This window comes from Tachysurus vachellii, chromosome 18 (assembly GCF_030014155.1).
Source record: "Tachysurus vachellii isolate PV-2020 chromosome 18, HZAU_Pvac_v1, whole genome shotgun sequence".
In the NCBI taxonomy this organism is placed as follows: domain Eukaryota; kingdom Metazoa; phylum Chordata; class Actinopteri; order Siluriformes; family Bagridae; genus Tachysurus; species Tachysurus vachellii.
The window spans coordinates 17,515,816-17,543,068 of NC_083477.1; the positions used below are offsets into that span (position 1 = coordinate 17,515,816).

General features: G+C 40.5%; 1 protein-coding gene across 1 annotated transcript; it reads left to right on the top strand.

The window, feature by feature from the left end:
* Nucleotides 1-26,930, top strand: ankrd50 (ankyrin repeat domain 50). Its single transcript, XM_060892505.1, has 5 exons — nt 1-205; nt 2,730-3,528; nt 10,390-10,622; nt 20,067-23,620; nt 23,732-26,930. Exons 2-4 carry the CDS (start codon nt 3,056-3,058, stop codon nt 23,615-23,617), a joined length of 4,257 nt encoding a protein of 1,418 aa, XP_060748488.1. The 5' UTR covers nt 1-205; nt 2,730-3,055; the 3' UTR covers nt 23,618-23,620; nt 23,732-26,930.
* The last annotated feature ends 323 nt before the right edge of the window (nt 26,931-27,253 follow it).

The following is a 27,253-nucleotide window of genomic DNA, read 5'->3' on the forward strand; positions in this document are numbered from 1 at the left end:
CTGGAAGAAAAGAGCGGAGCGACTATAAAGAGCGGGGGCGAAAAAGCAAGATATGAAAAAATAAAAGTCGGTGTTTTTTTTTTTTTCTTTTTTTTTCCTTTTTTTTTTTTTTGCACTAACAAATTAACGACGGATATCTTTTCCGGAATCGGATTTTAAACGATCTCGTCTGCATTTTTAAGGAGAAGCAGAGAGTGAGTGAGAGGTGAGAGAAGAAGAAAAAAAAAGCGTCGGTCAGAAAAAAAAATGCATAAAGAGAATAAAAAAGAAGGGAAAAACACGTATAGTGCATGTTAGACTGAAGTTAGTGTACGGTATTATAGGATTGTTCTATGCTAACACAGATGAGACGTGCGACACTGGCAGCACAACGTTTCTTGTGTTGTTTATAAAAAGCGTTTTGCTCATATAAGGGATCGACGTTACAGTAAGAGCTGGGAGAATAATACAGGCAACTCGTTTTATTTTTGTTTTAGATAGCTGTTTAAAAGGTTTTTTAAAAACAAATATTTTCATTTTGGGTCATTTCCAGAAATCTATATATCTCCATGTGCTCTGAATAACTTGGCTTCATAGGTGTTTACTACAGTTTCTTGTGAAAGAAATGGATTTTGATGTGATTTTTGAAGTCGCCGCGATTATCGAAGTATTGATAAGGAAAGGGACTTACAGGGACAGTCATAAGTCATGAAACAGACTTACAGGGACAGTCATAAGACATAACAGACTTACAGGGACAGTTCATAAGACATAACAGACTTACAGGGACAGTCATAAGACATGAAACAGACTTACAGGGACAGTCATAAGTCATGAAACAGACTTACAGGGACAGTCATAAGACATAACAGACTTACAGGGACAGTTCATAAGACATAACAGACTTACAGGGACAGTCATAAGACATGAAACAGACTTACAGGGACAGTCATAAGTCATGAAACAGACTCACAGGGACAGTCATAAGACATGAAACAGACTTACAGGGACAGTCCATAAGACATAACACAGACTTACAGGGACAGTCATAAGTCATGAAACAGACTTACAGGGACAGTCATAAGACATGAAACAGACTTACAGGGACAGTTCATAAGACATAACACAGATTTACAGGGACAGTCATAAGACATGAAACAGACTTACAGGGAAAGTCATAAGTCATGAAACAGACTTACAGGGACAGTCATAAGTCATGAAACAGACTTACAGGGACAGTCATACGTCATGAAACAGACTTACAGGGACAGTCATAAGACATGAAACAGACTTACAGGGACAGTCCATAAGACATAACACAGACTTACAGGGACAGTCATAAGACATGAAACAGACTTACAGGGACAGTCATAAGTCATGAAACAGACTCACAGGGACAGTCAAAAGTCATGAAACAGACTTACAGGGACAGTCATAAGACATGAAACAGACTTACAGGGGCAGTCGATAAGACATGAAACAGACTTATAGGGACAGTCCATAAGACATGAAACAGACTTACAGGGACAGTCCATAAGACATGAAACAGACTTACAGGGACACTGAGGCTATTACACATCAATTAGACATGTGACTGTACATTACAAACAGATACAAACATTTCAGAGTATTGTTTCTCTTGCTGTATCGGTTTGTTGACTTTTGGCATGCTATTGTGTTGGTGTGTTGATCTAGTATCAAAGTAACGGTAGTAGAAGTAGTGCGATATACCTTTAGTACTGGTGCACTGATCATTATGCTGTAGTTTCATAGTATTAGTGAAACCGGGATCAGAGCATAGGTTCAGCTGTGATACAGCTCCACTGGAACACCAAGGGTTAACACTGTTGGCCTTGCTCAAGGGCCAACAGTGGGCTTGAACTCCGATCTTCTTATCAGCAACCCAGATGCTTAACTGCTTGTGCCACTACTGGTGTACATAAAAGGATCCGTAGTATCGATCCGAGTGTCATTGTATTGCTGTGGTGATGCATTAATACTGCAGACACGACAGATCATAATAATGTTTCATTGTAATTAAAGGATTAAAGGCGTATTTGCAGCATTGGTGTATATGAAAGTATAAGTGTCATTGTATTGTGCTGCTCAGGGCATCATCATACTGAAGTATTTTTGTACTAATGTTTCAGAGTTTCCAAGAATCACTTTCTAGCAGAATTGATGTATCAGTATTGATAGTGTTGTAGAATTAATGAATCAAACCAGTACCTCAGAATATCATTGTACTGAAGAGTTGGTGTATCAAAGTATTTGTAGTATCGATGTACTAAAATGTATTAAATATTTGTAGTATAGTGTTAACATATTGATTCAGTGTCTCTGAGTATCATTTTATTCACATGTAGCTTTTAGAATGGTGCATTTTTATGTATTTACATTTGTGTGCCAGGTTTTAGTTGGAAAACAAACATTAAATATTGCTACGCAAACTAGCTAGCTAACTATCTAGTGTGCTGCTTCGTTTTACATTATGTAAACATTATGTAAATTATGTATCATATGCTATATGATAAGCTACTGATCATGCTGTTTTACTGATATTTAGATGTTATTACATTATCCTGTGTGGACAATTCTATAAGCAATACTGTATGATGAATGTCTAGATTAAGATGTAGACTAATGTAATCACTTGCTTAATCTGAAAGCTTATTTAGGACATTTGTTTAATTCTGAAATCACAATTTCTATGATTGTGCTAAAACTTTCTGATTTTTTTTTCTTCATAGAAAGTCATCAATGAAATGACTCTATATGGACACTATGAACCCTCCAGGATCTGGATATTAAACACTGCCTACAGTAACAAATAATAATGATATAATAAACGTGAACGTTTGCTAAACATGCTACATTTATTGGGAAATCGGGAAATCTGCACTGTAGGCTGAACCTGCAACCTACCCTCTTCTGAGCCTTTCCATTCCTTTGATGTGATTTTGTCTCTTTTTTTTGTTCAAGAAGGACCATCACTGTATAACCTGATGCGTCCTCGAAGCGTGCATGTGTGGCGCAATGGGTCGGTGTGTGCTTAGCTAGCCATAAATCCGTTACCATGGCTCAGACGAGTTTACTGCAGGGAAAGCGCTTCTACTGCCGGGAGTGGGTTTTCCACAAGATCCAGCACTGCCTCCAGGAGAAAACTGGCACTTCCTGCAGCTCAGGAAGGGAAGGTACGCCCATCTCAGGGGGTGGCCCCTCATCAGGTGCAGGGAAATCAGGATCATGGGGCGTTTTGCTGGTTGGAGGACCAGGAAGCGGCAAAACAGCACTTTGCACTGAGCTGCTATGGCCAAGCTCGCAGCACGGCAATCATCGCGGTTTAAGCCAATTCTGCCTCGCATTTCACTTCTGCCGCGCTGACGATTCTGACACGGTGTGCGTGAGTGGGTTCATACGAGGCCTCGTGACACAAATCTGCAGAAGTGGGCTCATACCACAGTATGAGGAGAAAATTCGTGACTCTGCCATCCAGAACACATTGAAGCCTGGAGAGTGTGAAAGGAACCCGAGCGAGGCATTTAAAAGGTGAGTAGCATAAAACGCAAACACTATGTTCACTCAGCAACCGTCTCAAGAAACATCAGTCAAGCACATGTCTATAAAAATATATATATATATTGTACAGCAAGTGCCAGTCATGTAATGTAGGGTTAGACATTTGGTGAATACAAGGGGATCTATATAGGCTGGCATGAGAAGTATGAATAATTATGAAACTATCTGTTCGTGTTGTACTCTTGCAAGCGGTCATGGGACATAGGCATGGTCTTCAAATTGTAAGGACGTCGACAAGGATGAGATCATATAAATAATTATCTCCAGGCAAGTGTAAAAATGGTCTTGCTAAAAGGTTCTTAAAGGTTCCTATGCTTGTGGCCAGAAAACTATCCAAAACATTTGACAACCGTTGGTCAAATAACATACTAATAGCTAATGCAGGTACTGTATGTAAGCTAGTCAGTTTATGGAAATCTATCTAGCATCTCACAGTTCACAAGCTTTGTAGGTAGCATATGAGATACCACAGTACATAGCTTGACCCACTCAAGCCTGATAGGGTCCTGAGATGCTAAACTCTAACTGCATGTTATAGGTAGCTAATATTAACACAATAAACTCCCACTTTATACATGAGAGATAGCAACATATCAGCTAATTATGTATACTACTGAGCTTAGATCAGGAGTCAGGTTATACTAGCTGACCTAGTTTGGACTATTTGAACACACACACATACACACACACACACACACACACACACACACACACACAAAGAGCTCGCATGACTTGTTTTGGAGCACTGGGTCAGCTGGAGTACCTCGGACTGGAATGTGCTACAGAAAGCACACACACCCTTTTGTCCGAGCATCTGGTGTCACTTAATGCACACACACTTACACAGGAGGGGATAGTAGAGTAAATGGTCAACACAGTTATTGATTCATCTGGCATGTTGCCAAAGTATGGTCACTTGAAAATGTCCAAATGCGAAGTCTCCCACTCGGAGTTTAAACCAAATAAGAGTAAAGCTTGTACTAGATCACTGGTTTGTGTTGATAGTCATTTTATATAATATACCATATATCTTGATGATGAATTATTGAATCAGTCGTCAGTTGTTATTTTGTTGTGTTATATTCCTTTAATTTGTACTAGAAAGTCAACATGTTTTAAGTAGCACTTGTTGTCCTGAGATAAATAACCAGCATGAGTGTAACTGTACTTGTATTGATAAAGTGATGGACCAGTCATTGTGTCCATCTTAAAAAAGAAAAAAAAAAACATTGTGGACTGTATCAGAATATGGAATTAAAAGGTGAGGAAACACCTTTAAAAGTTTAGGTTTTGCTAGCTGTGAAGCTAACATGAAGCTACAAGTACATGTCGATGTACCAGTGCATGTTTCTAGCTTTTAAAAAAAACATGCAGAGAACTGTAAATATGAATTATGTATGAAATGTGATTAAAAGTATCAGAATTTGGAATAAACAAAAAGCCAGTAAGGAGATTTGAATAGGTTTTAAGTAGTGCTTGAGTTCCTGAGGTAAATTCCTAGCATGATTGCACCTAAACTTGTTTTGATAAAAGTAAATAAAAAAAAAGAAGAAAACATTGTAGACAAAACTATCACTTTTCAGTTTAGATAATGCCAGCTATGAAGCTAACAGGAAGCTAATTTGAAATGCAGTTTGTATTATGTTATGAAAAGAGACAGTAATATTGCACCCGGGTGAGACTGTAGTCTAAAAATTCTAAATTCTAAAGTCTAAAAAACATTACTCCACTTTTACGTCACTGATGTCGGTGAACGTTAGTGTAACATTAGTCGACACTGACAGCTGAGACAAACGGGCAGGAGGAAATATTTTCATTTCATGTTTAAGTAAGGAAATAGGAGGAAACAAGCTGGACCATGTCTTTAAAGCTATTTCAGATGCTAATGCTTTTTAGTAGCTTAATAATCAGACTTGTGTGCTCACTGATTGTGATAATGCGCTTGATTGTGGTAGGTCAGTGCAGACGGTTATAACGGTGGATGTTCCAGCTGTTCATGATTCTGTGCCAATGGGTGTGGGAACAAGTGTGTAGTGATGTGGAGATGTGTGAGTGAATTAGTAATTCATGTGTTAAACTGTAATCTTTTCCTCTCTATTAGTCCCCCATGAATTAAATCTGACGTGTCTAAATTGATGTTACACCGAAAGGTCCAAAAGTCTGGATTTTTTCTGCTCTATTAATCTTCACTTACGATGTGATTTTTTTAAATAATCAACACAAAGCAGCGAGGCGAAAGGTGCAGCCGATGGTGGAACGAGCAAAGAGTGAACAAATAGATAAAACAAAATAAAAAGTTGAATAACAACTAAGAAATCAGCAAGTAATTTAGTTGTGTTTAGATTTTTTGTCTGTACTGTATGTAGTAAATTATATTTTTTCCTTTATGTTCTATCCTGTGTTTACGTATCTCTTCATCCTTTTTATTTCATTTTAATTCACTCTGTTAATGGTATAAGCTGTTAGCATCCAAATTCCATATTACAACGGTATCGAAGTTTGTTTTAAATCCAATATAGATACTTCTATACAAATGAAATATTGTTTTAGACTCTGTTTTATTACAGGATTAGTGTATTATTACTGTTGGAGTTAAACTCGTTCTTGGTTGTGTATTCAGAGCTTTCGACCTTTCTGTAATTGAGGTTGCTGGTATTTAGTCTGAGTTTGTGTGTGTGTGTGTGTGTGTGTTTTGTTAGACGCGTTGTCTGCTCCTCTGTCCTTGAACCAAACGGCTCCTGATAAAACCATCTGCCAGCTGGTACAGTTCATCCCAACACGAGCATGACTACAGTTTACAGTCTTTAAGCATCTACAGCTGTCTGAGAAAATCACAAGCTTCCCAATCAAGAGATTCTACATTATTTCAGAATTTATAAAATAATTATATTAACGGAGATTTTAGAAGATTAGCTTATTGTAGCAGTTTTTTGCAATGTGACAGAAATCCTCAATGACATTTCTGTGAGGAACTTCACAAGAACCCTAAATGTAGATGTTGGTTCCCAAGCAGAAACTAATGCTATGTTGCTCGGAGACTATCCATTATCGTGTGTGTGTGTCCAATTATGCGACAAAGTTGAGAAAAGTTGAACTTTATGCAAATATGGAGCGTCTCTGTGCGGCGACTACCAATGGGAGTCAAGACAGTCTTAACAGTCGATCCTTTGAGACGTAACAGTCTGTCATCACCTCAGTCGGGAGAAACTCTATAAACACTGACTGTGAGCATCTTCAAAGTTCACTGCATAGGTTCAAAATGTTTTATTTGCATTTTCGCCACGTGTTAGCTCAAATCGAACGCACAAATAAGCACATGTTCAAAGTCTTGTCCGTGTTTTTCAAACAACAGCAGGCTTTTGTTTCAGTTCATTCGCAGGCTGTCTTAAAGTGTTTAGTCTGCTGTGTTAATGTTTGACTTTGCAGCTTTACTGCATTGAACGTTGTTTCTCAAACACACACTACAGTGATCTAGGTTGTGTTTTACTGACATGTAGGTTTTACACCAGGTTTTCTGCTTTTAATGTGTGGAAGAGAGGTTTTCTAAGCATCTGTGCAGCAAATGTGTGTGTTTCTGTCCAAATATGGCGCCCGTCACGGTTGACTTGCCTCAGCAGGATGCGTTCACACGCAAGGATTTTTCGCCATTCTGATCGCAGTTTCCCACAGAGCTGTTTATTTTGTTTACACTAAACTCTGTTTATGTGTGTAGAACCAACACGAGTGTTAAGGTTATAGCGCTCATCCGTCGCAAAGTGCAGGACCAGACCAGAACAGTGCAGAAGTACCAAAAGAAGATAATCTTCTCAGGAGATTATTTTGATAGGTGATTATTTGTTCTCATTATATAAAGACACAATTGCATTCTCAATCCTGACCAATCAGAACCAGTTGATTTGTTTTCTATAACAGCCAGCTCTGGCAGATCTTTTGTCCGTAGGTTTATATTAGTATGCTTGTTGTAGTAGGGGTTGCTCAAGCGGTTGTTGATTGGATGATCAGGGTTCCAGCCCAAGCACTGCCAAGCTGCCACAGTTGGGCCCTTAAGCAAGGCCCTTAACCCTCTCTGCTCCAGGGGTGCCGTATCATGGCTGACCCTTTTGGGATAGGTGAAGGACAACACGTGGGGTTCTGTGATGCTACAAAGCATGTGATATAAGACATTCACACGAAGTCCAATTTCTGATTGGTGTCTGTTGCTAAGCAGCTAGTCGTAATATTCGAACAGCACATCATTTCACACTGTACATGTCTGTCACCGTAATGTGAGTTTATATGTTTATTTTTGCTTTCTTGTTAGTTTTCTCGTTTACTAATGTTGATGTTTATATTTATAAAACATTAACGCCAGCAGGAGAACCCACAGTAGAACGACTTTGAGGTCCTGGTCGAGCACCGATTCAACGTTGGCTTTTATGTGAGGAGACGAAGCAGCCAACCACAAAGACCTTTCCGGCTTTTCCATCGTACTCGAACGAGAATGCTATCAGACATTGCTTCTGTTAAAGACTGTCTATTCAATAGAAAAGCTATTAGAACTGACTTGTGACACGATGCTGATTGCAATTGACAAACCGAAGACGTGAAACTTCACTTCCAAGTCTCTGTGGTACTCGAGGTACAGTGGCCATGACAGTCGAATCGGTCAAATCGCTGGAAACAGTGAATAGTGACTCATATTATCCCAAGTGCTGAATTTCTTGTGTAATGTTCTTGTTTGATGACCTAGGTAGGTGTATAAACCAGTAAACAGACTGTGTGTGTGTATGTGTGTGTATGTGTGTGTATGTGTGTGTATGTGTGTGTGTGTGTGTGTGTGTGTGTCAGGAATATCTCTGTGTCGTTTGCTTCTGAATGCCACGTAGTTGAACGGGATCAAGTGTAATCGATGCTTTTGAAGATTTTTCCACTGAGTAGGAGGAATGAGAGAGAGAGAGAGAGAGAGGGAGTGCGACTGAGGGGGAGAAAGAGTGTGTGTGTGAGAGAGTGAGAGAGAGAGAGAGCACATTAGAACAGCCCCAGCATTACATTGCAGTCTGTCATTTAGCACTAGTGGTGAGAGAAGAACTATTTTTATTTATCTCACTATATAAATATATATTAATCTCTCTCTCTCTCTCGTTGTTGCCGTAGCAGCCATAAGGTGACGGCATGACAACGAACCTGCAAACTAAAACATGTAAACAACACAATGCTGACAAGACGAACTCTCATTGTGTTTCTGTGTTTGTCTCCCGCTCGGGGCTGAGTTGACTCAGCATGTGTGTGTGTGTGTGTGTGTGTGTGTGTGTGTGTGTGTGTGTGTGTGTGTGTGTATACACACTGGGTAGCTAGAGGGGATCAGGATAAACCTCTCAATTTGATTTGTTGCTTATTTAAAAGATTAAAGAGAGACGCAGAAAGACGTTCCCTGTTTCCAGAGACACAAATTTCAGCAATTAGGTTATTTAATTAGGAATGAGAGATAGATGGGATTGATAGCGAGCGAGAAAGAGACTAAAAAAATACATTAATATACACTCAAACCTATGAGTCTTTCTGGATTTTCCTTTTTCTAGACTTTCCATCTCTTTATGTTGGACTGTACTGGTACTGTACAATCGGAAAGATTCCACACGCACACTGCGGTAGTTCGTAAATCACTCAAACTAGGACAATGCTCCTACGTACTCGCTGAACATCTTTACTGACCGGCGTTCTGCTTATCCATCTCTCACTGTCCCTCTGAGAATGGCAGAAGAGTGAGTTACTGATTACATCCTGTCCCACACACACAGCTGAGTCAGCGCTCATCTCGCACCCATCAATATATCAAAGACAGGAAGATTGAGAGAGAGAGAGAGAGAGAGAGAGAGAGAGAGAGAGAGAGAATAAGTGTATAAGCAAGTTCTTCAGTCAGAGCTACAGGTTTGTCTGACTCAGAACTCAATGAAGTGAATTATAGCATGCACAAAGACTGAAACAGGATGAAACATGCCATTATATGAAAATAATCATCATGTGATGAAGTGGGGTTTCTGTTACTGTTATTGCCCAGAGACAGCACGTGTTCTCGTGTCAGAAACCTCACAGCTTTTTTACAGCACCGACACTGGAGACTCCTTCCAAGCCAGCCTCACCTTCAACGATTATACATGCATAAATGTAGAGCATCTACACCATACAATTCTGTATAAGTTTGTCATTTGTCCTAAATCTGTTATAGAACACAGCCTTCAAATGATCTTCAGATGTTCTTCAGTTACAGCACAAACAGGACCGACAGGAAAGAGACCAGTTTTATGGGACAGTGCTGTGAAACTGACTGAAGAACACAATTTTATGCGATATCTCTGTGCGTAATGAGACGGTGTGCTGATGAAGCAGGGACGTTCAGACGTTCAGAAGAATACACCAGTGATGTTGATGAAAGCTCTTGGAACATACATGCTCAGGATTCATAGCGTACTTTACTACAGATATTTTTTTTTTCCAGTGGCTGAGAAACACAATCTAGATGTTGGGAAGCAAGTTCTAGATAGTGCTGGTGCTCACCAGGTATGGGAAGTGAAAAAAAAATTTCTCAATATAGCTAAGATTTCTTTTGAACGAGTTATTAAAACACTGAAGTTATTGATGGAGTAGCGAACCAAAGATAGCTGGTTTCTGTAGCTCGCTAGCTGGCTTTTATCATTTAGTGAATGATGGTGTCACTGTGAGTGGAGGAAATACTAATTTTGCTAATCTGTCCAAAAAGCTTCTAGAGCATTAAGAGACAGAAGACTTCATTTTCTTGAATTTCCTGACTTAATCGCCTCTCTCACTCTCTCTCTCTCTCTCACACACACTCAGGTGCGTGCTGTTGCCACTTTTGAGCTGCACTCCTCCTCCTCAGGCCCTGTTTCTGCTCGTCGACTCCATAGACGAGGGAATGAAAGGTGGAGGGACAGAGTCAAGCTCCGGCCCCTTGAACCCACGCAGCATAGGCGAGCTTCTGTCCTCCCACCATGAACAACTCCCACCTTGGCTCCTCCTCATCTGCTCCGCCCGTCGCCAGAACAAAAACATAACCAAGCTTTTTACAGGTAAGGTAACTAGTACACGTCTCACTAATCATAGTCGGGTAACAAAATAACAATACCAGACAGGCAAAGACCACACCTCCTTCACTGAGACTGACAGGTTTAAGGCCACACCTCCATCTCTGAGACTGATAGGTTCAGAGGCCACGCCTTCTTTCAATGGGACTGACGGCTTCAAAGGCCACGCCTCCTTCACTCGGACCGAGACCTGTTCAATCTGCTTTCAAATTAGCACTGATTCTCCACATACACACACATCCACAGAGCTCGATGGACGGGTTGTTTATACACTGCAAACAAAGAAAGAAACGAGGTCAAACTGGTCTAAAAATGTGTGTGTGCGCGTGTGTGTGTGGGGAGGTGTATTGAATGCTTTAGCTGTAATTTATTTGGCTGTCAGGCATCTAGACTCGCATACACATGTGCTGTGTGTGTGTGTGCGCTGTGTGTGTGTAATTAATGTAGTTGTCATGCAAGTATGTGGCCATACATATATAGTGTATTTTGAGTATATGTGTGTGTGTGTGTGTGGGTGGGGGGTGGGGGGGGGTAGAAATAGTGCTATTATGTATTTCTACTGAGTAAAAGCAAAGAAGAGCGAAAATCTCTTCAACTCCAAGTTATTTATTTATCGATGCTAATGTTTTCGTCGCTGCCCAGAATCCATATAAATAACATTCTCGCCTGTCAATTTGACGTACGGTATTTTGTGAGCAAGTCGTCCAGACAAGGAGGGTTGTCTGTTTGCTGTAACCAGAAAGCATCACCGGTTTATTGGGCATCACTCTATCCCTGCTATCTCTCTCTCTCTCTCTCGTTATCAGTCAGAGACAGTAAGAGTCTCAGACACACTATGGTCTCCATAACAGATGCCTCAGGTCTGTAATATAGTGTGTGTGTGTGTGTCTGTGTGGGTTTGTGTGTGCGCGCACTAAGCTACATGATCTACAGGATCAGTCAAGGCTCCTAAAGCCTAATGTTAGTCAGGATGCACACATAGCCACAGAAAACTTTTCACCATATTAGCACTCAACTGAACCGATGTTCAATTATTACCCATTTCTCTCCGTTCTGTCATTTTCCCTTTTGAACTTTGGCCTTTATCTAACCCTGAGTATCAATTCTTTTATGCTGTTCATTTTCCCTCTCATTCGTTTTCTTCATCTTCTTTTTTTCTAACTCTCTCATAAACGGTTCTGTCTTCTCCGATTTACTTTTCATTCCTTCGTTATTTTCTTTTCTTTCTTTTTTTTAACTTCTTTCTCTGTGTGTGTGTGTGAAAGAGAGAGAGAGAGAGATGGGTAATATTCCAGCCCTCATATCTCACCATGCATTTGTACCCAGTAATGGATTTGTGATGACAGATGCAATCCATTTTGTGTGTGTGTGTGTGTGTGTGTGTGTGTGTGTGTGTTTGCCTATGTGCACGTCTACATGGTTTTCTGTGTAAGACTAATGCCTAAATACAGTTATTTAAAATGAGTCGCCTAATGACCAGGTAAATTACAGGGGTGTGTACACACACAAACACTCACACACTCTCACACACACACACACACACACACACACACACACACACAAACACTCACACAAACACACACACAAACACTCACTCACACAAACACTCACACACACACCACATACACAAACACACACACACACACACACACTCACTCACACACACACACTTATTATTGTGTCATACAGACTTCAAGTCAGTATAAAAAGGCCGGTGAACAGGCAGGAGTTTAGAGCTGCAAAGCGTAAGTAATAGCAGGAAGTTATTTGTTTTGTAGACATCTGACATTAAAAGGCTAAAAGGACAAAACATGCTTGATTTAGGTAAAAAAAAAAAAAACAACTGACTAAAAATAGTAATAAATGATAAAACACTTCACAATGCTGAAGAAGGTTATTGAGAAACTTCTAGAAGGTAACTCCAGTTCATGTCAGGACTCATCACACATCCCTGTTGCCTTCCTGTTTAATACTTATTAGACACAAAGGGAGAATATATATATATATATATATATATATATATATATATATATATATATATATATATATATATATATATGTATAACAAACAGCATGCTTTTCACTAGCTAACTATGATTCACTAGCTCACTAGGTTTCTCCTTTACTACCTTCTGACTTCTGAAGCTTTTTAACTGACAGCCTGGAATCATTTGTTATCGTCAGTCAGAAGTCTGATCTAAAATGAGTCAGGTCTCAGATTTTCCATCTGTCGATAACCTTACACAGAATTTTAGTGGTTGAAGATAAACACCTTCAGATTTTAGACGCTCATGAACAAGCACTCGGTGCGTCTCAGAGAGAAGAAACGGGTTTGAGATCACTGTTTACTTTGAAGACACATCTAAACATCTGTAAAACATGTTTTTCTATGAAAATGGCCTCATTTAGTGACTCAGTAGTGGCTCAAGTGGTTAAGGTTTTGTGGTTGTTGATCAGAGGATCTGGGTTCAAGCCCCAGGACTGTCAAGCTGCCACTGTTGGGCCCTTGAGCAAGTCCCTTAACCCTCACTGCTCCACAGCGCCTTGTAGGTTAGTATCTACTTCCATATATAAGCTTCATACAGTACATTCAGACATTCAATACCGAACATTCATTCATTCATTTTCTACCGCTTATCCGAACTACCTCGGGTCACGGGGAGCCTGTGCCTATCTCAGGCGTCATCGGGCATCAAGGCAGGATACACCCTGGACGGAGTGCCAAAACATCGCAGGGCGAACACACACACTCATTCACTCACGCAATCACACACTAGGGACAATTTTCCAGAGATGCCAATCAACCTACCATGCATGTCTTTAGACCGGGGGAGGAAACCGGAGTACCCGGAGGAAACCCCTGAGGCACGGGGAGAACATGCAAACTCCACACACACAAGGTGGGAATCGAACCCCCAAACCTGGAGGTGTGAGGCGAACATGCTAACCACTAAGCCACCGTGCCCCTCAATACCGAACATGAATAAAGCAAATTTAATCTAATATAAAGCCTTAAATGAACAAGAAATTCTAATCAGGTGTGAACAAAGAAACTGAATCGTTTGAGGTTGGAACCACTTTTGCTTTCTTCCGTTTTCGAAAGCACCGCATTAGATTAGCTAAGGAAAAGACGCTATAATGAAGACCTGATATTAGACTTAATGGAATTAGTAATCATTTGTAATTTAGGTTTAGTCGGAAATTTAAACCAAAACGCCTGAATGAAGCCTATATGAGGTGTTGCTCCAGTGACGCTGCAGTATTGGCTGACTGCGATCTTGTGGTCTTATGTTAGGCAAGCCAGCGCCTGTCCTTAATAACAGGTTATCAAATATGCTTTAGTTGTGACTGGCATGGAATAAAAGCGTATTGGCGTGAGATTAAGCGCACCAGCGTGTCACGGAGGAGGTGATGTTTTAAGCTACATGGCACTCTCACATTAGGTGAATAAATGTGCAGGTGCATGTTAAGCTGCAGACGTTTTGCCGGAACACACACACACACACACACACACACACCTGTTGAAATTGAGTGTAAATGGAAGCAGCAGAGAAGATGATTACTGTATTATCCACATGCATGATCGATGACGATACACGCTGATTTATGAGCTTTGGCAAATCCATATGTGCTGCTGAAATGGAGCACATTTTGCGCACACACACTCTCACACACTCACACACACACACACACAAAGGGCTTTTATTAAAAGGATTTAGTGTTTAAGCCAAGCACAAAACCTGTGGAAAAACAAGTGATTAAGCAAAGTGTTTGTCTAGCCCTGCCGAGCAAATCCCAAACACTGCCAGGTTTACGTGAATTACTATGAGCTACGGTTACTCGCTGTGCTCACGTGAAGAGATTAAGCGTACATGCTAATTATGGCATGAGACAAACTTTTTGTGTGTGATGACCATTTTTTGAAGCATTTACAAAGGTGCCAATATTTATGGTTCAGCCATAGCATTTTTAACAGCTTACATGTAGACAACCCAGTGATTGTAGATGATCCCTCCCCTTGGAGCTTGATTGACAGATGGAATAAAACTGAGCAGGAAAATGAGATTTTAAGGAAATAAAATTAGGAGAGAATACAGGATATGGGATAAATAAAGCATGTGGGCATTGAAAGAGGTGTGTGTGTGTGTGTGTGTGTGTGTGTGTGTGTGTGTGTGTGTGTGTGTGAGCAAATCTGTCCTGTTTCACTGCAATTACATCAGCAAGAGTAAAAAATAAATAAAATAATAAAACATCTCAATACTGTACAGTGAGTCTGTCTGAATCTCTCTCTCTCTCTCTCTCTCTCTCTCTCTCTCTCTCTCTCTCTCTCAACTCCTTTGTCATGTTTTTCTTCTCATCACCAGCTCACTCAATCTGTTTCTCTCTCAATCCTTGTCACCGCCAAAGTCCTTCTCTGTCACTCCCTCAATCTCTTTGTCTATCCTTCGCAGTATTTTCTCTTTTCATAAATCTCTCTCTCTCTCTCTCTCTCTCTCTCTCTCTCTCTCTATCTCAAATTATCACCTTTAAATACACTGCATTTTCTAAATACTTAAAATGGTTGGCTTCATTGTGAGAAAAAAGCAAAACAATCTAAATCCTTTTTTTTTTTTTTTAATTGTTGCCATGGTCACAGCTTTGGCTTTAATCCTTATATATCACTTCTAAATAAATCCTCACCAACACTGGAGACTCCTTCTATAAATGTTAAGTAATGACACTAGAACAAGCGCATTGTCAGAATAGCCCTTGTTGGAAAACGCGGTGTTGGATGTTGATGTCCAAACACCAACCTGCACCCCAGTAGTTTTGTTTAGGCTGCTTTCAGCCAATCAGAAGAGCTTGAGGACTCGTCTGACTTTTTAGAGCAGCGTGATACAATAAAATGAAGGGGATTTTTTTTTTTCGACTGTCTGTCCACGTATTCGTGTGTAACAGATGCCAGAAAGGAGGTGAGTGTGTGTGTGTGTGTTTGTGTGTGTGTGTGTTTGTGTGTGTGTGTGTGAGAGAGAGATAATGTTTCTGTTTTCATTTTGGCTCTGATGGCCTTGAGATGGCTTGTTGAGAAAAACAAGGTCCATTTGGGATGCTGCTGCTTCCAAATGCTACTCTGACATCCAAGACTGAGATCCCTTATGGCACTCTCTCTCTCTCTCTCACACACACACACACACACACACACACAACAGCGTCTGTCTATGGTTTGTCATCTGATCACTGTGAGGGTTGAACAGTGCCTGTGTGTAGCGCAGAATCTGAGGATCCATTTGCCTAAACAGCAGCAGGTGTGGCTAAACACACTGAACCCCATCTCTCATTCCAATCAGCACAGCAGCTGCTAGCAGTGTGTGTGCGCGCACGTGTGTAAAAGAGGCAAGATTTTTTTTTTCTTTTTTCATTAAGGTCAGAGTAAGGTCTACGCCTACGGTGTAAACATCCAAGCGAAGTGACTTTAAAATATTGATGATAAAGTTTGCCTTAAAAATATCAGCTGAAGGATAAGAATTTATTACTAATAGTAACTTGAGCTGATTTTCAGAACCTTGTGATAATCTGAGTACATCTTTCAGTCCACTGGTCCTGTGGCGTGTGAACAAATGTGACGATATTAATGTTAAATGACGTTGTTGGTTTTTAGTCGTATATTTCAATTTCCGGCTTGTCTTGTGTTATGGGGGCACGGTGGCTTAGTGGTTAGCACGTTCGCCTCACACCTCCAAGGTTGGGGGTTCGATTCCTGCCTCCACCTTGTGTGTGTGGAGTTTGCATGTTCTCTCCGTGCCTCGGGGGTTTCCTCCGGGTACTCCGGTTTCCTCCCCCGGTCCAAAGACATGCATGGTAGGTTGATTGGCATCTCTGGAAAAATTGTCCGTAGTGTGTGATTGCGTGAGTGAATGAGAGTGTGTGTGTGTGCCCTGTGATGGGTTGGCACTCCGTCCAGGGTGTATCCTGCCTTGATGTACAGGCATATGATGCCTGAGATAGGCACAGGCTCCCCGTGACTGGATTCAGATAGTTCGGATAAGCGGTAGAAAAAGCGGTCCTTAGTTCGGATAAGCGGTAGAAAATGAGTGAGTGAGTGAGTGAGAGTGAGAGTTGTGCTATTGTGAGTAGAGAATTAATCATGATGGGATGCAAAAGCTTGGTACAATGCAGAGATACTGTTACCACCCTAAATTTGATTTATTTGCCAATTTTGTGTTACTCAAAGGAGGACATGTCAATCATTTTTTAGTCACAATTAACGTCAAAAGAGTTTTGTTATCATTTACTTTATTTATAGAGGCTATATATATATATATATATATACACACACACATACATACATAATCCATTTTACACATATGAGTTTCTTAAAAGTAAAAGTAAACGCATTCGGGCTGCCAGATCTACACCAAAATCCAAATTACTGGTAAACAATACCGTATTTTTTGTTGTAGTTTTCAAAGTAACAACGCAACAAAGTGTCCATAGTTCAGTCTCCCCTTCAGGACTCTTAGACAGAATTCCTTTTCAAAACTTCGGTTTGAAGCAAACTTACAGATGGCTCTTGTGGGTGTTCACTTTTCAACATCCCCGGTGTGGGCTTCATGTCTTCCGAACGGACCACACCGCATGTAAGCTGATGTCATGTAAAGCCTGGAGCGAGTCGAGTATAATTACAGCATGGTGTTTGATGATTCAGTAGTACAGTGAGGGCGTGAGGAGGACGAACGTGGTAGGATGAGTCGCTCTTTGTCCTCCTCTTCTGATCATGTGAGTCAGACAGTGTTTTGGATTCACCTGTCTCTGTCTGTATGAGTGTGTTAGTCAGCTGTGTCTTCAGGTGCATTAAAACAACAGGACTCTTTCATTCCAGACAATTTATGTATTTATAGTTCACTTTACAAGGGCTGTAGTGCGCACATCTGGACTTCACATCGTAGTATGATTCCAGTTCATCAAGTTATTAACACACTGTTATGACTGTAGAGTCTTTAAGCCGTCGCATTTTAATAAATTCATCATCACAAATATTACTTTCAAAAGGATAAACTGCGTATTAAAGCATTAAAGTAAGTTGTAGTACTAGTCGGGTAGTAATTTGGATTACGTCTCATCTTAAAATCTAAGGGTTTTAAGCATTGATTTGATTTTTTTTTTTATTCCCTATAAAAAACACGCATTCGCTTATAGTTACGTTAACATTGGGGATACATCCGTGAAAACTCGTTAGTTCCTGCCGGCTGCAGTGCATTAAAAGATTAAAATAAACCAAATCTGTCTGCTGTATGTTAATTCTCCTATCGAGGTAGCTAGATAGAGGAAGTAAAAGAAGTATTTGAAATACACTTTCATAAAGAAAAGGTTTATTTGGAAGCTTCAATGTAGGCAGGCATGCCTCTAAAGAACTAAAGAACACCCATTAACAGACCAGCACTTTCTAAATTATCTTAGAGATCTATGTTCTAAGGAGATAAATCACATCAAATTGCACATTGTGAAAGCTGTTAGCAGAATAACAAGAAAGATTGTACAGTTGGACTACTTCTGTCTAATGTCATTAAATTCTTCAGCGGTTTAAAGTGTGGAAAAAGGCTGGACATCTTCAGCATGGATGTGACGAGTATCAGACTGTTTTAAGTGCAATTCAGACGCCTCCTGTAATCCATGAATTAGTGTGGCGCGGTACAGTAGATGACTCAAGTGGAAATTGTAGGTCAGCATCTTTGGTTTATGGTATCCAGCTAAGAACATAACACACTGTGTCTCTCTGGCTTAGAAGTGTCTCGGATTGACATTGTTGTCTCATAAGATCGGCGCTAGTCAGTGCAAATTATATTTGGTCATATGTATCGTATTGTTTCTTTGAATGTTTGCAATCCTCTCTTAAATCTATGAACCCTGTAATTCATGGCGGACTTCCAAACGAAACATACAGACAGCATCTTCAAACAGACAAGGAAATTACTTTTTTTTACAAACAAGCCTGGTGGCCAATGTGGAGAGTGTGGGTCAGACATCAAGCATCACCTCCTTTTCTTTCCCCTAGAAGGCCTCTTCCTCTTCCCAGAGACAAACACCCAGACCCTCTCTCCCACGAATGGCCAGTGTGTATGTTTGGGTTGAGGTGGAGGTCTAGGTCAATGAGACTGGAAATGGATGCAGTCCGATGGGACGTGCTATGGAAAATACCCAACTAATGGCAAAAACAACTGCTAACAAGACAGTATACACAGTCTATTCTGCAGAAAATGTTCAAAATCCATCGATTTTTTTTTCCATAGATTCATTGTAGTATTAACATATTTTCTGTATTTTTTAAAACAAGTTAGAAACCTTTGCCTTGCCATAGAAATACTATGCAAAACTCCTTTAGTATTTAGTCCTTTAGTATCGTTTACATTTTAAGTCAAGGTGATTGACCATCATATTTAAAGGTCTTAATTAACCGGATCTAAGGCTAAAATGCTCAGCTTAAGATCTGCCTTTCTGGAAGATAATATAACAGTTCTGATACTTTATCACACACACACGCAATTAATTAAAAACAAAGAATTCCTTTCATTGCTTTCCCAGCAGCACAATCTGGATAAAGATTGAGAAATATGCTAGCTGCTTTGTAGGAGTTTGCATGCGCTGCTTTTTTCCCCAGCCTGAGCTAGCTAGCATGGGAACAGTAAATAAAATCTATGTGTAAATGCCTCAATTGACCTCGGGCTTCCAGACGTGCTGAGATGTGCTTCCATGGGGAAACTGTTCCTTCCTTTTGCCTGGCCATAGATAAAAATATGGAACTTGCACTTATCAAGAGCAAGATGACTTACTGTGGTGATTCTGTTCCTGCAAATACTGATTAATAAACACAAGGGTTTATAATAGTGAAGGGCTTTTCCTCGATGCATCTTTAGCAAGTCTAGTAAAACTAGGAACTTTTCAAACTCCTTTGTGTTTCATGGTTTGGTTACAGGAACTTCTACAGTTTGTTGGCTGTTTATTTTATGAGAGACGAAAAAATTCCAGTTATCCCTGCTATATAAATAGACCTTTCATCCTCTAAGGGTGAACTGGAACCATGTTTTGTACATTGTGCATGACCTTGTTGTCTGGCCTGGAAGGGCTGCTTTTATTAGTACTGTAATGTTTGCATATATTTGTGTGTTTGTGTAATTTAACATCTGAGTTCTGGGTATACATGTGGAAACTGTTATAATCCAGCTTGTCAGAGGGGTCATTGGGTTGAATGAATGAACTTCCTAGGGTGTTTTTAAACCTGTTTACTGTGTTTATGCCAGTGATCATTCCAGTAGTTTTCAGTCTCTTGTAGATCTTGTCTAATACACTGCATCATGTCTCTGATAAACTGTAACTGAGGATACTTATACTGAAAGAACACTAAAAGAACACATTTCTTTCTTTCTCCTTTTTTTTTTTTTTTTTTTTTTACAGGTTTCCGCAAAATCAGTCTGGATGACCTACGCAAAGCTTACATTGTTAAGGATGTTCAGCAATACATCCTGCATAGGCTGGACCAAGAAGAGGCACTACGGCAACACCTGACCAAGGAGACCGCAGAAATGTTGAACCAGCTCCACATTAAGAGCAGTGGTTGTTTCTTGTACCTGGAGCGTGTCCTGGATGGCGTGGTTGATAACTTCATCATGCTCCGTGAGATCCGCGACATCCCAGGAACGCTAAACGGACTCTACCTGTGGCTCTGTCAAAGACTTTTTGTCAGAAAACAATTTGCCAAAGTACAACCCATCTTGAACGTCATTCTGGCCACATGCAGGCCTTTGACAGTGAAGGAGCTGTATCATGCAGTCTGGACTAAAAACATGACTTTGACTATGGAGGAGTTTCAGAAAAAGATGGACATTCTTTCCAAATTGCTTGTGGATGGGCTTGGAGGTACCAAGATTCTTTTTCACTACAGTTTTGCTGAGTGGCTACTTGATGTTAAGCACTGCACTCAGAAGTACCTTTGCAATGCTGCTGAGGGTCACCGCATGATGGCTATGAGCTATACGTGTAGAGCCAAACAGCTCAAACCTCTGGAGGTGCAGGAGTTTGCTTTTCACTTGATCAACTCCAACCTGCAGATTGAACCTTTTAACCTGGCTCTGTGGATGGTGTGGAATGGCACACCTGCAAAAGACTCTCTTTCTACATCCATTCCCAAAGAGCAGGAGGTTTTGCAGCTTCTGGTCAAAGCTGGAGCTCACATTAGCAATGAGGATGATCATGCTTCATGCATTGTTCAGCAAGCACTGGAGCGAGAGGATTCTATCCGCACTTTGCTTGATAACGGTGCGTCGGTTAACCAAAGTGACCCAAGTGGACGGACTCTATTGGCTAATGCAGCGTACAGTGGCAATCTGGATGTGGTTAATCTGCTCATTTCCAGAGGTGCCAATATGGAACTTGAGGACAACCATGGACAGACACCACTCACACTTGCTGCCAGACAAGGACACACCAAGGTAGTTAACTGCCTGATTGGCTGCGATGCCAACATCAACCATACAGATCATGATGGGTGGACAGCATTAAGATCTGCAGCTTGGGGGGGTCACTCTGAAGTGGTATCAGCACTCCTCTATGCAGGTGCTAAGGTTGACTGTGCAGATGCAGACAGCAGAACTGCACTGCGAGCTGCAGCATGGGGAGGTCATGAAGATATTGTCCTTAACCTTTTACAGCATGGAGCAGAAGTCAACAAGGCTGATAATGAAGGAAGGACTGCACTCATTGCGGCAGCCTACATGGGACACAGAGAGATTGTTGAGCACCTGCTGGACCATGGTGCTGAGGTAAACCATGAGGATGTTGATGGACGGACAGCTTTGTCTGTTGCGGCCCTTTGTGTCCCTGCTAGCAGAGGCCACGCCTCGGTGGTTAGTCTTCTGATAGATCGTGGTGCAGAAGTCGACCACTGTGATAAAGATTGCATGACTCCTCTTCTGGTTGCTGCCTACGAAGGGCATGTCGATGTAGTGGATTTGCTTTTAGAAGGAGGTGCAGATGTTGACCATACAGACAATAATGGAAGAACTCCTTTGCTTGCTGCAGCATCCATGGGACATGCTTCTGTTGTCAATACGTTGCTTTTTTGGGGTGCAGCCGTGGACAGTATTGATAGTGAAGGGAGGACTGTGCTTAGCATTGCATCTGCTCAAGGGAATGTAGAGGTGGTCCGAACTCTGCTGGACAGAGGCCTTGATGAAAATCATAGAGATGACGCTGGTTGGACACCTTTGCACATGGCAGCATTTGAGGGACATAGGCAGGTGTGTGATGCCCTCATTGAACAAGGTGCTCGATGTTCAGAGGTTGACAATGATGGACGCATACCCTTGATCCTTTCTGCTCAGGAGGGACATTATGACTGCGTGCACATCCTTCTGGAGAATAAGTCTTGCAGTGATCAGAGAGGGTATGATGGAAGAAACTCCCTTAGAGTTGCAGCGATGGAAGGACACAGAGATATTGTTGAGCTTTTGCTGAGTCATGGAGCCGACATAGACTACAAAGACGCCGATGGCCGCCCGACCTTATACATACTGGCGCTTGAAAATCAGCTAGGCATGGCTGAGTATTTTTTAGAAAATGGAGCGAATGTAGAGGCAAGTGATACTGAGGGCAGGACAGCACTTCATGTTTCCTGTTGGCAGGGTCATGTGGAAATGGTGAGGTTGCTGATTAGCTACCATGCAGATGTGAATTCTTGTGACAATGAAAAGCGATCTGCTCTTCAGTCTGCTGCATGGCAAGGTCACATGAAAGTTGTCCAGTATTTGATTGACAATGGCACTCATGTTGATCACACTTGCAATCAGGGAGCCACCGCACTTGGCATTGCTGCTCAAGAAGGTCACATCGATGTAGTACGGATTCTTCTTGAGCATGGCGCAGATCCAAACCATGCAGACCAGTTTGGTCGTACAGCCATGAGGGTGGCAGCCAAAGGAGGCCACTCAATGATCATCAAGCTTCTAGAGAAATATGGTGCCACTAGTCTGAATGGTTGCAATCCATCACCTATACATACGATGGAGCAGAAGACCCCACTGTCCGTTACAGGAAAGATGCAGTCACTTACTATCAAATCCAGTAGTTCTGGCAGTACAGGAGCTGGAGATGTTCAAGCATCTGTTCGAGGTTTATCTAATGGGCCCGTTCATGCATTCAGCTCACCCTCCGAATCTCCAGACTCCACAGTGGACAGACAGAAATCCTCCCTTTCCAATAATTCCCTGAAAAGCTCAAAGAATTCATCGTTGCGAACTACTTCCTCCACCTCGACAGCGCAGACAGTGCCCATAGATAGTTTCCATGGACTTAGCTTCACAGAGCAAATACAGCAGCACTCTCTGCCTCGAAGTCGCAGCAGACAGTCTATAGTTTCCCCTACTTCGACCACAAAGTCCGTCGGCCCACAGCCTGGATCTCCTAGCAGTGAATATGACTGGAGTCAAGTGAAACCAGGTCTGAAGTCCTCTAAAGGAGGAAAGAGTGGAAATGGGACAAACTATTGCACAAGAAAGGAAGGATCTGCAGATAAGAAGAAATCTAAAAACAGTGGTGCCCTTCCACATGGTCAGGTTTTGGAATATGAGATGACTCAATTTGATAAAAGAGTTGCTCTCAACAAGTCAGTCTCCAACTTTGCAGTAAAGGATCCTCATTGCAAGATTGTGCTAGGTGGCTCCAACACTCTGGACTCAAGCCAATCGCAGGAGCCATATTATATACAACAGCAGAGTTGTGCTGAGAAGAAAAGAAATGGGATTATGACCAACCCTAACTATCACCTACAGGGAAATCAAGTCTATTTAGGGAGAGTCTCAGTACCCAGAACTGTGCATAACAGGAGACATCAGGAAGTTCTTGACAACTACCCATTAGGGGAGTCTGAATTAAGCCTTAAACAAGCTCTGAAACTGCAGATTGAAGGATCAGATCCTGGGTTCAACTACAAGAAAGAGACACCATTATAACTGGTAAGTGGAAGTAGTTGACCTAAACTTCATTTTATTTAAGATGTTAGTGTTGCCCATACTGCATTATGCAACATTTTTCCAACTGAATAATTACAAACAATTTTGTTTCAGGCATCTTAAACTGAAACCCTCATCCAGATGTTATGGAGAATGTGCCAAAGCAGCTGTTTTCATCGGGAAAAATATATATCAGGGGTTGTATGTAGAAAAAATTGTAGAAAAAGATTGAAAGTGCTTGAGCTAGAATCAGATATTATATCCTAATAAATTTGAATACAACATGAAATGATCAGAAAGGAACTGATCCCAGATCGGCACTTAAATCCTGCAGTGTACAAACATGCTCCCAGAAACCATTGCTACTCAGCCCTCAGTAAAACACCTCAGCTTAGTATAAAAAGGAGGAGGAAGAAATGGAAAAAAAAACTGTGGAAACCTTAGGGAAATCTCCTGTTTGCAGCATATGGTAAATAATATGAACTGAATATCTATGTGCCTACCGATGTTACAGCCTACTCATATTCATGCACACCATCATTTTTAATTTAATGTATTGCTATTTAATAAGCCATTTATGCACTTTTTTATTTTTTCTGAAATGAGAAAAAAAAAAAATCTAATCACTTAAGCTTGGTTTTTTGTTTTCATTCATTTGTATGGTGCTTGTTTTTTAATTGTCTTATTATTTAGTGTTTTTGTTTATCACTTTTCTACCTGTATAAAAACAAGTCAAATGTATCAGCTGATCAAGGAAAATATCAAGAATTTCACAATAATCAACTCTGGAAAAAAATAATTATCAAAAATCAAAATTACCTCCATAACTCTCAAAATCTTGTTGTTCTTTCACAAAGTCAGTCGGTATACATTCAATAGTAATGGCAGATACAACATACTCCCCTTCTTTGTATTCAATCATATTTATTTTTGGGGAAAACAAGCCACTTTTAGGGCCTTTTTACACCTGGTCACTTCATGCGTTTTCTCTGATCCGATAGCTATCTGATTTGTTAAAACTAGTCCATTTACATTAGGCCACATAAATGCGTCTCGGCGAATCGGATATCAATCTGATCTTTTTACTCCCACCCAATATGCAAATATATTTTACCTCATTTCCTGGGTAATTGAAATGGAACACACTTTGGTGTATGCGGTTGTTACAAAAAACAGCATTTACTGTTTGCTGCATTTTCGCTGGCGGCAGCAGTGCAGTAAGACCCAACGAGACACCTGGGTGAAAGATCGGAGCCAGCACTGGTGGGAAAACATATTTGTTTCTGGCGCGATGCACGACTTGCGAGTCACCTGCGAGTGACGTACTTCCGTTTGGGAGGAGTATAGCGCTGACCTATGTGGCTTGAACAACCACATTCATTTCATTTACACCTGTCCAGTTTTCTTTTTACCATCGGATAGCTATCGGATCACAGAAAACGCATGAAGTGACCAGGTGTAAAAACGCCCTTAGTTGTCATACTATTTCATGGTGCTGTGCAAGTTTTATTTGCTATTACGATTGTTTTTTAACTCTCTCACCTACATTTTCTTACTTTAGCTTGTTTTTTTTTTTTTTGTTTTTTTTTTTAAATCTTGTTTATTGTAGTATTACCAATGCCCTGAGGCTGAGGGTTTATGTGACTCTGCCTTGTATTTTTATTTAGTCCCTGTGGGACCTTTTTTTATTTTTCTTTTAAACAAAAAAACCTTTATTATTAAGTTGAATTATTTACAGTCATATTTAAACATGAATAGAATTTGGTGCTATCTATGGTTTAAAAAAAAAGGTTTTGTGTAATAAAAAAAATTGACTGTAGGTTCAATTCCCCCCAGAAAATTTTCCAGACTATAAGACTTTCTTTTTGAGAATGTACTCTGTACAAGTCTATACAACCAAATAACATGTTATACAATATCCATCCAAGTGGAAGTGAATTTATTTACACACATCATCATGGCAAGCACAAATTACCATTTTTTGGGGGGTTTTTATTCGATTTGATTTGATGCCATTATTCAACTTTATTTGCCTCTACCAACTGGTTCATCATGGCTGGACATATCCTGTCTGTCAAGGAAAATCTTCAAAGTGCAAGTTTTTTCTTTCTCTGGTTGTTGAACCAACTTCAGTTCAGTGCCTGGACTACTGTTTTTTCCACCCCTGATTACATCAACTCTAAATGACGTCTCCGTTAAAATTCTCAGCTTAACATTTCTTCATAAATGTATTTGAAAGATCCTGTGACTTACTCGAGACTTAAACAAGAATGTATAGGCTAATAATTTTAATAGTTTTGTTTATGGTCATACTATGACCTTAACCACATCAGTAAAATCTGTGTAAAGCACTGGTCGAGATTTAAGAATGATAAAATCATCATTGCAAATTTAGGTACATTAGCCTTATAGTTACAATGCAAACCTTAGGAAATAAACACTGTACACCAGACGCTAATTTCGGGTTTTTACCAACTTGTTCACCACATTATTCACATTAATCTTTTTCTTAGACTTTTGAAAGGAAACAGCATATAGGTTTTATTTTCTCAAATGTCTTATAGTATGAAAAATACATTTTAAATCCATGTCTTGGCATCGACTGTCAATGGGACAATTCTCTATCATTACGCTAAAGCCGATGAAATAGAAAAATGTCTCTTTGTCAAAATATTAAACTGATGAAAAACAAACATGACAAAGAGGCTGGAAATTTTCATGTCTATTAACATATCAAAGTAATCCATAGTTTGGGTTTTAGGGCATCATCTGAAATATGTTCTCGTTATGCCAAAGTTGAAACAGTACCGGGAGAGCGAGTGAACCTGTACGAGTCCAGTGTATATACTGTAGCGCTTCGTTTTACGCTGCTGGCAGTGAGAGCTGAAGAATAAAAGAAAGGTAAAAGCAGAAAATAATAATAGACAATAATAATAAGACCTTTGAAAGCTCAGGATGTCTGAACAAGAGCCTTTCAAACTAAGGTAAAGAGAGAGAGAGCAAGAGAGAGAGAGAGAGTCTTTTGAAAAAGGAATTCTCTACAGTATTCAGAAATGTTAAGCCATCTGTTGACCTGCAGTGTTGCTTTATTATTTTTTTCTGTTCCTTCACCCTGCATGTCTGTCTGTCTCTTGTCTATTCTGTGTAATATCCCATCCTTTGGGTCTGATGAAAGAAGTGTGAGAATGGACATTGTAAATAGCTTGACCATGTACATTTAAACTTCACTTTTTTTTCTTGTATCATATTAAGGTGATTTTTTTTTCTGACGTATATTAAAGTGCTTAATAAACATATTTGCTTTACTGCTGAAGCTTGTTGTTCTCTTTGAGTCGGTTCGTCTTTTGACGACGGTGATGTATATGCACAGAATAATTATATATAAACATCTGTTATATAGCGGGGGGCTCAGTGGCTTAGTGGTTAGCACGTTCGCCTCACACCTCCAGGGTTTGTGGTTCGATTCCCGCCTCCGCCTTGTGTGTGTGGAGTTTGCATGTTCTCCCCGTGCCTCGGGGGTTTCCTCCGGGTACACCGGTTTCCTCCCCCGGTCCAAAGACATGCATGGTAGGTTGATTGGCATCTCTGGAAAATTGTCCGTAGTGTGTGATTGCGTGAGTGAATGAGTGTGTGTGT